Source organism: Ranitomeya variabilis, chromosome 4 (genome assembly GCF_051348905.1).
Source record: "Ranitomeya variabilis isolate aRanVar5 chromosome 4, aRanVar5.hap1, whole genome shotgun sequence".
NCBI classification, from domain to species: Eukaryota; Metazoa; Chordata; class Amphibia; order Anura; family Dendrobatidae; genus Ranitomeya; species Ranitomeya variabilis.
In genome coordinates this window covers 701,975,315-701,988,287 of record NC_135235.1, presented here as the reverse complement: position 1 = coordinate 701,988,287, position 12,973 = coordinate 701,975,315, and the positions used below count along the sequence as shown (strand labels likewise).

The 12,973-nt window shown below is 48.8% G+C and overlaps 2 protein-coding genes across 2 annotated transcripts in view; one reads left to right on the top strand and one right to left on the bottom strand.

The window, feature by feature from the left end:
- LOC143766434 (uncharacterized) overlaps window positions 1–4,632 on the bottom strand; it is a 353,435-nt gene extending 348,803 nt beyond the window's left edge. Inside the window, exon 1 of the mRNA XM_077254121.1 lies at window positions 4,560–4,632. Coding sequence (XP_077110236.1) covers window positions 4,560–4,586 — 27 coding nt within the window. The 5' untranslated portion in view covers window positions 4,587–4,632. The remainder of the gene's footprint in view (window positions 1–4,559) is intronic.
- A 1,666-nt stretch (window positions 4,633–6,298) lies between these two features.
- The window catches only part of LOC143766427 (uncharacterized), a 473,765-nt gene continuing 467,090 nt past the window's right edge, over window positions 6,299–12,973 (top strand). The window contains exon 1 of the mRNA XM_077254102.1: window positions 6,299–6,432. Coding sequence (XP_077110217.1) covers window positions 6,337–6,432 — 96 coding nt within the window. The 5' untranslated portion in view covers window positions 6,299–6,336. The remainder of the gene's footprint in view (window positions 6,433–12,973) is intronic.

Here is a 12,973-nt window from a genome sequence, read left to right as displayed (position 1 = left end):
CATAGGGCCAATATTGCTTTGGGAGAGAGGAGAGATCTGCGGGTACCTCTGTTGTAGCAACCTGAATGCATTCCCTCTGACATCTACCCCCACAAGATTCACTCCATCCCCAAATCCTGCCTGTGGACCACTCAATATGAGGAGAGTGGTACCGTAGCCAAGGTATCCCTAAGAGGACCTCATCAATTCCCTCAGGAATGACGAGCAGAGATATTATCTCCTGATGAGATGGCGACATGGATAGAGTAAATGGGATGGTCTGGTGTGTAATCTGTGAGGGCAGTGTCGACCCATTCACCACTCGTACGGTCACTGGTTGGGCGAGCATCACCAGAGGTATTGCGTGTCGTTGGGCGAAGGCAGAAGACATAAAATTGCCCTCCGCCCCGGAATCCACGCAAAGCTCTACCGAATGAGTGGATGGGCCAATGGTAATTGTCCCCTTAAAGGACAATTTGGAGGCAAACGTCGCCGTGTCTAGTGAACCTCCACCTACTACCACTAGACGCTGATGTTTCCCCGACCGCTGAGGACATCTGGTGGCAAGATGTCCTGACTGCCGGCAAACATGACAGACCCCAAGTGCACGAGCGGTCTGGGACTTAGGTCCCGCTCGTAGCACCTCCATGGCCTCATGTGACTCGGGTGCCTGGACCAGAGATTCCAAAGGTTTGGCGAAGGTGAGAGCCAGCCGAAACCTCTGCCTACACTGGGATCGCTCTAACCTCCGCTCGTTAAAACAGAGGTCAATACGAGCAGATACAGCTATTAACTCCTCCAGTGTGGTGGGAATCTCCCTAGTGGCCAGAGCGTCCTTAACATGGTCAGCCAGCCCCCTCCAAAATATAGGGATGAGGGCTTTATCCGACCACTCCAGCTCAGATGCTAAGGTGCGGAAGTGGACGGCAAAATGGCTGACCAAGGATGAGCCCTGAGTCAATGCCAACAGTTGGAGCGCCGTATCATGGGTGACTCGAGGTCCTAAAAAACCTGTTTCAGAGTGCTCAGAAACAGCGGAGCACTCTGCACCACATGATCGCCACGCTCCCACAGCGGCGTAGCCCACTCCAATGCCCTGTCCGACAGGAGAGACATAATGAATCCCACTTTTGCCCGCTCTGTAGGGAAACGTGCAGCCAGGAGCTCGAGGTGTATAGAGCACTGGCTCACGAAACCCCTACATGATTTGCCATCACCAGAGAATTTTTCTGGCAGCGGGAGGCGAGACAAGGGCGGAACAGGAGTGGCAGTGGACAAAGTTGCTGCAGCCACGCTAGCAGCCTGTACAGCAACTGCGGTAACATCCACAGCTGAGGTTGTGCGCTCGAGAGCCGCCAACCTACCCTCCAGCTGCTGGATGTACCGCAAAGATTGCTGTTTGTCCGCCATTGCTAGCCAGACCCTGGCGCTAGTATTATGTTAGGGTTAGCGGAACGCACCAAGTAAATATAGATGTTATTATTGGTGCGTTCGCAGCCCGGGGTCCAACGTGCAGGAGGAGCCTGCTGCTAGCAAATGACGGCACTATATGGCGGTTTAAGCGAACTCTGTTACTTCACAGAGTCGCACGGAAACAAGACGCTGTGCCCTGTTAACCCCACAGGAGTACACAGCTAACTGCCGAGCTGAAGGCAGTCTGTGGTCACGCACACATACAATCTCCTCACCGGAGGAGCCGGTATTCTAGGGGCTTACGGTATTTCAGCTGGGGCCCTAGATCCACACACACACACACAATCTCCTCGCCGGAGGTGCCGGCATTCTAGGGGCTTATTTCAGCCGAGTCCCTGAACACACATAAATGTGACCACACTGGCGCATGCACATAACAGATTTGATACTAGCGCATGGCCGTGCGGCCATGCGAGCCTTAAATAGCTGCAGCAAGTAAAAGACCTTCCTAGAAGGACCAATGAGAGGCTGCCATACCTGAGCATGTGACCCTAGATTTCCACTGAGAGATCTTGCCCTGGGCATGCTGTGTGTGCAGAGCAGGACTTAGTCCTAGCACCTACAGGACCTTCCTGAAAGGACCAATGGACTTAGCTGCAGTATCTGACCATGTGACCCTCGATCCCCACTGAGAGATCTTACTCTGGGCATGCTCAGAATGAGAAAATCAGGACTTAGTCCCAGAAGCGTCTGCTCGCCGCTGCCCAGCACTGACTTCAATGGCAGAAGCAGGAAAAGCAGCAGTAACTCTTTGTACAGAGTGGGACTGAGCAAGACGCTGGGACAGACGTCTCCGCTGAGCAGGCTCCACTGCAGCAGGAGAAGAATGGGAGACCGCAGCGGAGATGGCCCGAGATTCCCCCTGTGCAGAGGCGGGAACTCGATCCCTAACAGACGCTCCAGATTATAAGACGCACCCCAAATTTTGAGGAGAAATATAGGGAAAAACTTTTTTTTAATAAATTGGTGAGGCTTCTTATAATCCATGCATCTTATTGCTTACCAGGGGTTGTGGCTGCGGTAGATCAGGGTTCCAGGGTCGTTGCTGAAGGCAGGAGTGGAGCATTGCTGCAGGCTGGGATGAGGGGGTCTGCAGGGGGGCTCCTGTGCTGCAGACTGGGATGAGGGGGTCTGCAGGGGGGCTCCTGTGCTGCAGGCTGAGATGAGGGGGGCTCCGGTGCTGCAGAGCTGTCTCCAGTGCTGCAGGCCTGTCTCCAGTGCTGCGGGGGACTCTGCCGACATTTTGTGAAAGGCCAGAGCCCCCGGCAGTTCGTCCATGCTTTCCTGTGCGGTGGACTTTGGGAAAATGGCCGCCGGGAGGCGGCGCATGCGCAGATGGAGATCTTCAGACCAAGATCTCGAGAAATGAGATCTCAGCCCTGAAATCTCATCTCCTGAGATTCCGGCGGCCATTTTCCCGGAGTCAGTCATACAGGAAAGCATGGACGAACTGCCGGGGGGCTCTGGTCTTTCACAAAATGTCGCCAGAGCCCCCCGCAGCACCGGAGCCTTCAGCATCACCCGGGGCAGCAGCGGACAACTGCGGTAGCGGTGGCGGTCAACCGCGGCAGCGGACACCCCCTCAACCCAGCCTGTAACGGTAAGCGGTATATCCGCTTTGTAAGACGCACCCCCATTTCCCCCAAAAATTTTGGGGAAATAAAGTGCATCTTACAAAGCGGAAAATACAGTAGTTACTTGATCATGGACAATGTTAGCTCTAAAACAAGTCTAAAACAGACTTGTGAACTGAACAACTGGACAGCTCTATAAAAAACACATACCAGTCAAACATATCAATGGCGTTCCATGAGTCCTATTGTAAAATAATGACAAGATGGTATCTAACGCCCATCAGATTGTCACATATAAACTAGGAACACTTCCCCTTATGTTGGAGAGACTGCAGACTACAGGGTAATCTCTTTCACTTATATTGGGGTTGTCCGATAATAAAAAAATCTCTGGTTCCAGGTATCGCGCCATATTAACTCCTTTTCTGAAAACTTTGTGATCACCCCTCAAAGGGCGCTTCTTTCCCTTGACATGGAGCAATTTGACCCCTCGGTTAGAAATGTCATCAAACAGATCCTCCTAGTTGTCAAAAATGCATTATGGTGGGAAAAAAAACCTGAAACACCCAAATTTTCAGATATTTTGGACAAAATTCACCAACATAGCGCTCTGGAATGGAGATTTGCGGCTAACAATAGCAGTGTTTACAAATATTCTAAGAAATGGAAGACCTGGAACAGCAAATTTGAGGTTTAAAACTGCCATTTTGTGCCTCTTTCCTCGAAATCGTATACATTTAAGTATGACATCTACATACAACATTCTTCAAATTGCAAATCAGTATTTGTTTGTTAGAGACTGTTATTAGGGTTCTCTAATGTTATTGATCCCTTCATCACTTCATCACTGTTAACCCTTCCCTTCCCTTCCCTCCCCTCATTTCCCTAATCCCAGGTTTTAATACAAAACCTAATAAAATTATTTTAAAAATAAAAATGAAAATATGGGACTAGTGTATGCAATGTTACTGTGCAAAAAGGGAAATAATAAAAGTGCAGATGTGCTGCTAAGTACTAAACTGGAAATTATCCCAATTGTAAAAGATGTCTAAAAGGCAAGATGACACATTTCCCTTGTATTTTAGGCATTTTTTATATTTTAAAAAGTACAAAAAGGAAAAGGCGGTGATGTAATAGTTTGGGCACGCTTGGAGATTTGTGCGCTCAGACTTTGACCCAGGTTTCACACCTTAATTAACCTGTTAGGGTTACGGCTTGTTCACTATCATTGTTAGGAAAGGCCAGGTGATGCACATTTTCCAGCTTTGTAAAAACCCGGCCTCCTCTAACCTTGTGCCAGAAAACAGCAGCCATGGGTTCTAAGCAGCTGCCAAGCTCTCTGAAAATGACGGAGGCCACAAAGCAGAAGGATATAAGAAGATAACAAAGTGTTCTCAAGTTGCCCTTTCCTCAGTCCTAAATGTAATTAAGAAATAGCAGTTACCAGGAACAGTGGAGGTCAAGATAAGGTCTGGAAGACCAAGCAATATATTTCTAATATTAATGCGCCAGTAATGAGGAATCTCCACATACCTCCACCTGCAGAGCCGCACACCACATATATGGCTGCTCTGTGCACAGGACCTGTGATGAGGTCACAGGAGGGGAGGAGTCAGGGGTCACATGATCAGAGGCTCAGTGTATGCAGGACTCTGCTGTGCTGGTTGTCATGGTGCTGGATGAGGGGAAGTTTATGTGTGGGGTCAGGAGGGGTTTACAGTGTGGATGTAGCAGAGCTGTGTGTGTGCGAGGTGTATGAAGCAGAGCCGTGTGTGTATGAGGTGTACGGAGCGGAGCCGTGTGTGTATGGGATATATGGAGAGAAGCCGCCTGTGTACAGGGTGTATGGAGCGGAGCTGCGTGTACAGGATGTACGGTGCTGAGCCGTGCTTATAATATGGACGGAGCAGAGTTGTTTCTGTGCAGAGCGGAGCCATGTGTCTATGACATGTACTGAGCAGAGCCGTGTGTGTACGACATTTACGGAGCAGAGCTGTGTGTATACGGAGCGGAGCTTTGTTCCACCATGTTTTGACTCGTTTTTTTATAAAACAATGATTGGATCCATCTGAATATTACATGTATTGTTCCCCAATATTTCCTCTCTATTATTCCTATCTGTGTATTATCGTCTTGTGTCTTTTTCCTAATATTATTCCGTGTTCCGCAGCTGCAGGAGAGTATGAGAAAGTAATGACTATCATGAAGTAGGATCGTCTCCAGGCACAGGAGGCACAGGCGAGGGTCTATGACCAATCAGCGAGGCTGAGGCAGTTCCAGCCCAGGAACCCCATGCTAGTGCTTATCCGTCCGGTGGAGAGCAAGTTCCTAGCTAAGAGGCAAGGCCCATATGAGGTGGTGGAAAAACTGGGTGAAGTTAATTACAAGGTACACAGCCGGGTCGAAGGAAGCCGCACCAAGTCTATCAGGTGAACTTGCTAAAACCTTGGTGAGAATCGCTGGACGGAGCCAGTCCCAAAGCCACAGTGGACGATGTCACTGTTGTGGAGACTAACGTCTGCCCAGAGGCAACAGTGTCGGGAGCTGTTGCAGCAAAACCATGACCTGTTCTCGGAGCTGTCCGGCCATACTCAGGTGGTAGAGCATGACGTGTTGACAGATCCGCATGTCAGGGTGAACCTCAAGCCCTATAGAAGCACGTCAGGAGGGGATTTCAAATGAGGATGGTAGATCTCGGGGTGATAGAGGAGTCGAAAAGTGGATGATCGAGTACAGTCATCCTCGTGCCAAAGCCTGATGGTGAGAGGTGGTTCTGCAATGACTACAGCAAGATGAATGAAGTCTAAAGAATTGATTCAGACCCAGTGTCTTATGTGGATGAGCTCATTGAGAGACTTGGTCACACAAAGTATATTACAACCCTAGACCTGACAAAGGGCTATTGGCAAATCCCCATGTTCCATAGTGTCAAGGAGAAGATGGCCTTCTTTATGCCTGATGGCTGTTTTCAATAGACCAGAATGGCCTTCGGTCTGCAGGGGGCCCTGGTAACCTTCCAGAGGGCGATGGATCGGATCCTGACTTTGCATAAGAAATATGCCACAGTGTACGTTGATGACATTTTGGTCTTTAGCCCTGACTGGGATAGTCAGCTGCCAAAGGTACAGACGGTTCTAAATGCTTTAAGAACTGAGGGGTTCACCATAATTCCAAGAAAATATGCCAACATTTTCGCTGCAGACTGTGACCACGCATGAGGCTGTATTATGCTGCAGTGGTTTACCTCCACTCTTGCAATTATTCTAATTTTATCTTTTGGAACAAATAAATTTTTTAAATTGTATTCAATATGATCATTTTCCGTTGGATTTACTTTTTTGTTCTATACATACTGGCTGCTCTGTCCTTTCCGTGCGGGATTAGATGTGGAAGATTCCTCAAACAGGTGAGCTGACTTTCATACTTATTCTTGATTAGTACCAGTGTCCACATGGTGAGTTGCTAAGTGCGTCCTCCCAGGCTTCCCTGTGAAGACTTCTGTGAACTCGCTGAGAACCCCCATCAGCTCAGACCTCTGACTGTGGAATAGCTCAGGGTTAAACTCTGCTGACTCCAGGGACTCCATATACTGAGTCCCAGCCCTCACATCTAGTAACAGATCAGCCTCCCCCTCTTCAGGCACCCTGCAGACAGGTAAGGTTACTTTCACACTAGCATCGTCGCAATGCGTCATTTTGGAGAAAAAACGCATCCTGCAAAAGTGCTTGCAGGATGCGTTTTTTCTCCATTGACTTGCATTAGCGACGCATTGCGACGGATTGCCACACGTCGCATAAGTCGTGCGACGGATGCGTCGTGCTTTGGCGGACCGTCGGAACAAAAAAACGCTACATGTAACGTTTTTTTTGTGCCGACGGTCTGCTATTTCCGACCGCGCACCTCGTAATGGGGCAGCGGATGCATTGAAAAACTGCATCCGCTGCCCTCGTTGTGCGGCGCTTGCACAGTATGCGTCGGTACGTCGGGCCGACGCAGCGCGACGGGCCCCGTACCGACGCTAGTGTGAAAGTAGCCTAAGACACAGGTCTCCCTGTCATGATGAGCTTTCATCATATTTACATGAAATACTTTGTGACACTTTGCATGTTCATCTAGGGTCACCACATAATTAACATCATTTAGCCGCTTGTGTACGAGGTATGGTCCCTCCCATGCAGCCTGTAATTTATTCTGTAACATAGGGACCAACACCCAAACCTTCTGCCCCTCCTCATAGGCCCTCAGTCTGGCATTATGGTCATACCAGACCTTCTGGTTGAGTTGGGCCTGGGTCACATTATCATGGGCTACGTTGCTCAGTTTTTGCATTCTTTCTCTGAGCCGCAGTACATATTCGACCACTGAGACGCCCTCCCAACAGTCCTTAAGCAAATCAAGTGGCCCCCTGACCCTCCTCCCATAATCCAGTTCAAAGGTGGAGAATACTGTAGACGCCTGGGGTACCTCTCTGTATGCAAACAACGGATGAGGGAGGTACTGCTCCCAGTCTCTCCCTTCAGTCTCCACCAGCATTTTGAGCATTAGTTTTAATGTTCCGTTAAAATGCTTGCAAAGTCTGTTGGTTTGGGGATGATAGGCGCTGGCAACATAATGCTGCATTTGAATTTTCTTGCAGAACTTGACTTTTCTTGCAGAGGCTTTCCATCAGACTGGACATGAATTGGGTTCCATGATTGGTTAATATTTCCCTGGGGAAACCCACATAGAGAAAACAGTCAGTAAAGTATCCGCCACTTTGTCTGCTCAGATGGAGGACAGGGCCATAGCTTCCAGGTATCGTGTAGCATATTCCACCACTGTGAGGATGAACTTTTTGCCAGAGCTGCTAGGTATTACAAGTGGCCCCATGATATCCACGGCCACTAGTTGCAAAGGTTCATTGATCACTGGCAGTGGTATCAATGGGGCTTTCTGTATATTTCCAAACTTTCCAATTCTGACAAACTACACATAATCGACAATAATTGGCTTTATCCGTCCCCATCTTGGGCCAATAAAAGTTACCCGTATTTTTTGGACTATAAGACGCACCAGACTATAAGGCGCACCCAGGTTTTAGAGGTGGAAAATAGGGAAAAAAATATTTGAAGCAAAAAAAGTGGTAAAATATTTAATAACATAAATAACATACTATTATATGTGGTGTTATTATATATAATAGTATGCTATTATGTTGGAAGCTGCAGGACCAGTGTGGTGTCTGTGAAGTACTATATGAAGATGCTGGAGGGTGAGTATAAGAATGGGGGCACAGGGCTTATATTGAAAGCACCACTCCAGCACTGCAAAATAACACTGGAGTGCTGCTTTAAAATCCCATGGAAGAACTATAACTCCCAGCATGTCCTGCACACCCTATGACATGCCGGGAGTTGTAGTTCACCAAAGGAGTGGCAGAGTGCTTTATTGTGTTTTGTAAAGACTAACCTCTTAATTGTGGCAGCCAGCCAGCCAGCCACACTGGTGGGGTAAAAGCATCCCATGACTGCACACACAGAGCCCTCCTTCTTGTTGCCTTTCCACAGCACAGGTATAAGAGGAAGCCTGCAGATTCTAGTGGGGAGTCTGAAGGACCTGTGATGTCAAGAAGAGGGAGGGCTCTGAGCTGCCATGTGATGCTCCAGCCCGCCCACTTCTGACATCACACAGGTCCTCCTTGTGCACAGAACTCAGCATCGAGCCCAGGCAGATATGCAGCGATCTCCTCTCCCCTGGCCCCTGCTGTTGCTGCCTCCTCCTCCCCCGGACACACAGATCTCCCCAGCTGCTGCAGGAATCTAGCACTGGGGAAACCATGTGTGTCCCTGCTTAAGTGCAGTATTCATTTGCTGCTCCTGGCTCACCGCTCAGCTGATAGGTGGGCGGGGAAGCAGCTAATGAATATTCACTGCACTTAATCATCGGGACCACATGGTTTCCCCAGTGCTGATTCCAGGCAGCGGGGACATTTTTGTGCCTCCTGAAGTAGGATAACAGTGCGATCCCACTCGCTGCTGCCCCCCTCCCCACATGCTACATCCCTACCATAAGACGCACCCACACTTTCCTCCCAAATTTGGAGGAAAAAAGTGCATCTTATGGTCAGAAAAATACGGTATGTGTCAGGCGAGCTGTAGTCTTTTGCATTCCAAGGTGTCCAGCCAGAGGAATTTCATAAGCAATTCCAAATAACTTCCCTAAATAGATAAGGAACGACCAGCCGCTTTTCACAGTCCCAATGTTCTGTAGTGATGGTGGGGAGAGTCTCTTTATACAGTCTGCCCTGCTCCCAGTATATTCTCTTTGTAAGAAGCCTTAGGGGGTTGGTCTGCAAGACATCTGAGCTTCCTCAGACTGACATCTGTCTACAGGGCCTCCGGGAAGCCTTAGGGGGTTGGTCTGCAAGACATCTGAGCTTCCTCAGACTGACATCTGTCTGCAGGGCCTCCAGGAAGCTCTGATTGTCAGCCTGTAGCCCTTGGCCTAGTGTGACTGCCAAGCCCTGGTTTGAAGCTGAGTGTTCAGTGTCGTTAATCAGGGACTTTGTTGGGTCTGCCATGTGAGGAGGCTCCGGGGCCACAATGTGGTCCTCCTGTTCTGACAGTTCTGTCTGAGACTCATCCTCTAATCTCTGGGGTTGAGTTTGAGCCATAGCCTGACTCCGGGTCACAGCTGCCACATACATACATTCCTGTGCATTGGCACATTTTCCTTCCTTGCACGAGATCTCAGGTGGGTTGCTTTCTTCCACCTTCTCTGTAGCAGTTACTAGGCTGGGTTCACATTACGTTAATGGCAATCCGCTGACGGCATCCGTTACATAGCAGCACTAACGCTATGTAACAGATGTGTTAGTGCACCCGTTGACTGCCATTATGTAGCACATCGCTAACACATGTCATAATCGGCATGCGTTAGTGATGTGCCGTCATTCTGTGATGGACCCTCGGACGTGGTCTGCAGCGTTTCGGGGTCCATCACCGCTAGCACAGATGGAGCATCTGCGCTAGCGCAATCGTATAACGCGATCTTTAAAGACACTTGTGTGGCGCAGTCCGTTTAACGTATGCATTGAACGGACTGCACTTAACGCAATGTGAACCTAGCCTAAGGGAGGAATATAGTGGAACACCATCCTCCCCAAGTCTGTGCCTAGCAACACATTGGTGGGAATAGTGTTATGACCTGGTGGTTAAGGAGCAACATGGGACGAGCTCTGAGGAGATGGTATCTTTACTGACCGCAGTTCCTGAACCTAACACAACACTAGAAGTAGCCGTGGAATGTTCCTGTCACTCCCTAGACATCTCGTCACAGCCGGAGAGCTAACTACCCCTAAAGATGGAAACAGGAAAGCTATCTTGCCTCAGAGAAAATCCCCAAAGGACAGACAGCCCCCCACAAATATGGACTGTGAGTGGAGAGGGAAATGACATACACAGAATGAAACCAGGATTTAGCAAAGGAGGCCACTTCTAAATAGATAGACAGAATAGGAAAGGATTCTGTGCGGTCAGTATTAAAAGCTAGAAAAATCCATCACAGAGTTTACAAAAAGTCTCCACACCTGACTAACGGTGTGGAGGGCAAATCTGCTTCCCCTGAGCTTCCAGCTTAACTGAATATTGAATACTGACAAGCTGGACTAGAGCAAACATAAAATGAGCTGAATGATTAAGTCCACAGCAAGAGGACAACAAATGAACATGCAAGGACTTATCTTTGCTGAACAGGACCGACTATCAAGGAAATCCAAGGAGAGATCTGAATCCAACCAAGAAACATTGACAGGTGGCACTGGCAGAAGATCAGAGCCAGGCTAAATAGCAGAGCAGGAGAGACGATCAGTGGAAGCAGCTGCTAAGCTAAATCCAAGGAGCAGCAGTTCCACTTAAAACCACCGGAGGGAGCCCAAGGGCAGAATTCACAAAAGTGCGATTTACAACCACCGGAGGGAGCCCAAGAACGGAATTCACAACAGTACCCCCCCTTGAGGAGGGGTCACCGAACCCTCACCAGAGCCCCCAGGCCGATCAGGACAAGCCAAGTAAAAGGCACGAACCAAATCGGCGGCATGGACATCGGAGGCAACAACCCAAGAATTATCCTCCTGGCCATAACCCTTCCACTTGACAAGATACTGAAGCCTCCGCCTCGAAAAACGAGAATCCAAAATCTTCTCCACCACATATTCCAACTCCCCCTCAACCAACACCGGGGCAGGAGGATCAACAGAGAGAACGGGCACCACATATCTCCACAACAAAGATCCATGGAAAACATTATGGATGGCAAAAGAGGCTGGAAGGGCCAAACGAAAAGATACCGGATTGATAATCTCAGAAATCTTATAGGGACCAATAAAGCGAGGCTTGAACTTAGGGGAAGAAACCTTCATAGGAACATGACGAGAAGATAACCAAACTAAATCCCCAAAACGAAGCCGGGGACCAACACACCGACGGCGGTTAGCAAAACGTTGAGCCTTTTCCTGAGACAACGTCAAATTGTCCACCACATGAGTCCAAATCTGCTGTAACCTGTCCACCACAGAATCCACACCAGGACAATCTTAAGGCTCAACCTGCCCTGAAGAAAAACGAGGATGAAAACCAAAATTACAAAAAAAAAGGCGAAATCAAAGTAGCCGAACTAGCCCGATTATTAAGGGCAAACTCGGCCAACGGCAAAAAGGCCACCCAATCATCCTGATCAGCAGACACAAAGCATCTCAAATAGGTTTCCAAGGTCTGATTGGTTCGCTCAGTTTGGCCATTTGTCTGAGGATGAAACGCCGAAGAAAAAGACAAATCAATGCCCATCCTAGCACAAAAGGACCGCCAAAACCTAGAAACAAACTGAGAACCTCTGTCAGACACAATATTCTCCGGAATGCCATGCAAACGAACCACATGCTGAAAAAACAATGGAACCAAATCAGAGGAGGAAGGCAATTTAGGCAAAGGTACCAAATGGACCATCTTAGAAAACCGGTCACAAACCACCCAGATAACAGACATCTTCTGGGAAACAGGAAGATCCGAAATAAAATCCATGGAAATATGCGTCCAGGGCCTCTCAGGGACCGGTAAAGGCAAAAGCAACCCACTAGCATGGGAACAGCAAGGCTTAGCCCGGGCACAAGTCCCACAGGACTGCACAAAAGAACGCACATCCCGCGACAAGGAAGGCCACCAAAAGGTCCTAGCAACCAAATCTCTGGTACCAAAAATCCCAGGATGACCAGCCAACACCGAACAATGAACCTCAGAAATTACCTTACTAGTCCATCTATCAGGAACAAACAGTTTCCCCACTGGACAGCGGTCAGGTTTATCAGCCTGAAATTCCTGAAGCACCTGCTGTAAATCAGGGGAGATGGCAGAAAGAATCACCCCCTCCTTGAGAATACCAACCGGCTCAAGGACTTCCGGAGAATCAGGCAAAAAACTCCTAGAGAGGGCATCAGCCTTAACATTCTTAGATCCCGGAAGATACGAGACCACAAAATCAAAACGGGAGAAAAACAGGGACCATCGAGCCTGTCTAGGATTCAACCGCTTGGCAGACTCGAGGTAAATCAGATTCTTATGGTCGGTCAAGACCACAATGCGGTGCTTGGCTCCCTCAAGCCAATGTCGCCACTCCTCAAATGCCCACTTCATAGCCAACAACTCCCAATTGCCGACATCATAATTACGCTCCGCAGGCGAAAACTTTCTGGAGAAGAAGGCACACGGTTTCATCAGAGAACCATCAGAACTTCTCTGAGACAAAACGGCCTCTGCCCCAATCTCAGAAGCGTCAACCTCAACCTGAAAAGGAAGCGAAACATCCAGCTGACGCAACACAGGGGCAAAAGTAAATCGACGTTTAAGCTCCTGAAAGGCCTCAACAGCCGCAGAGGACCAATTCCTCACATCAGCGCCTTTCTTCGTCAAATCAGT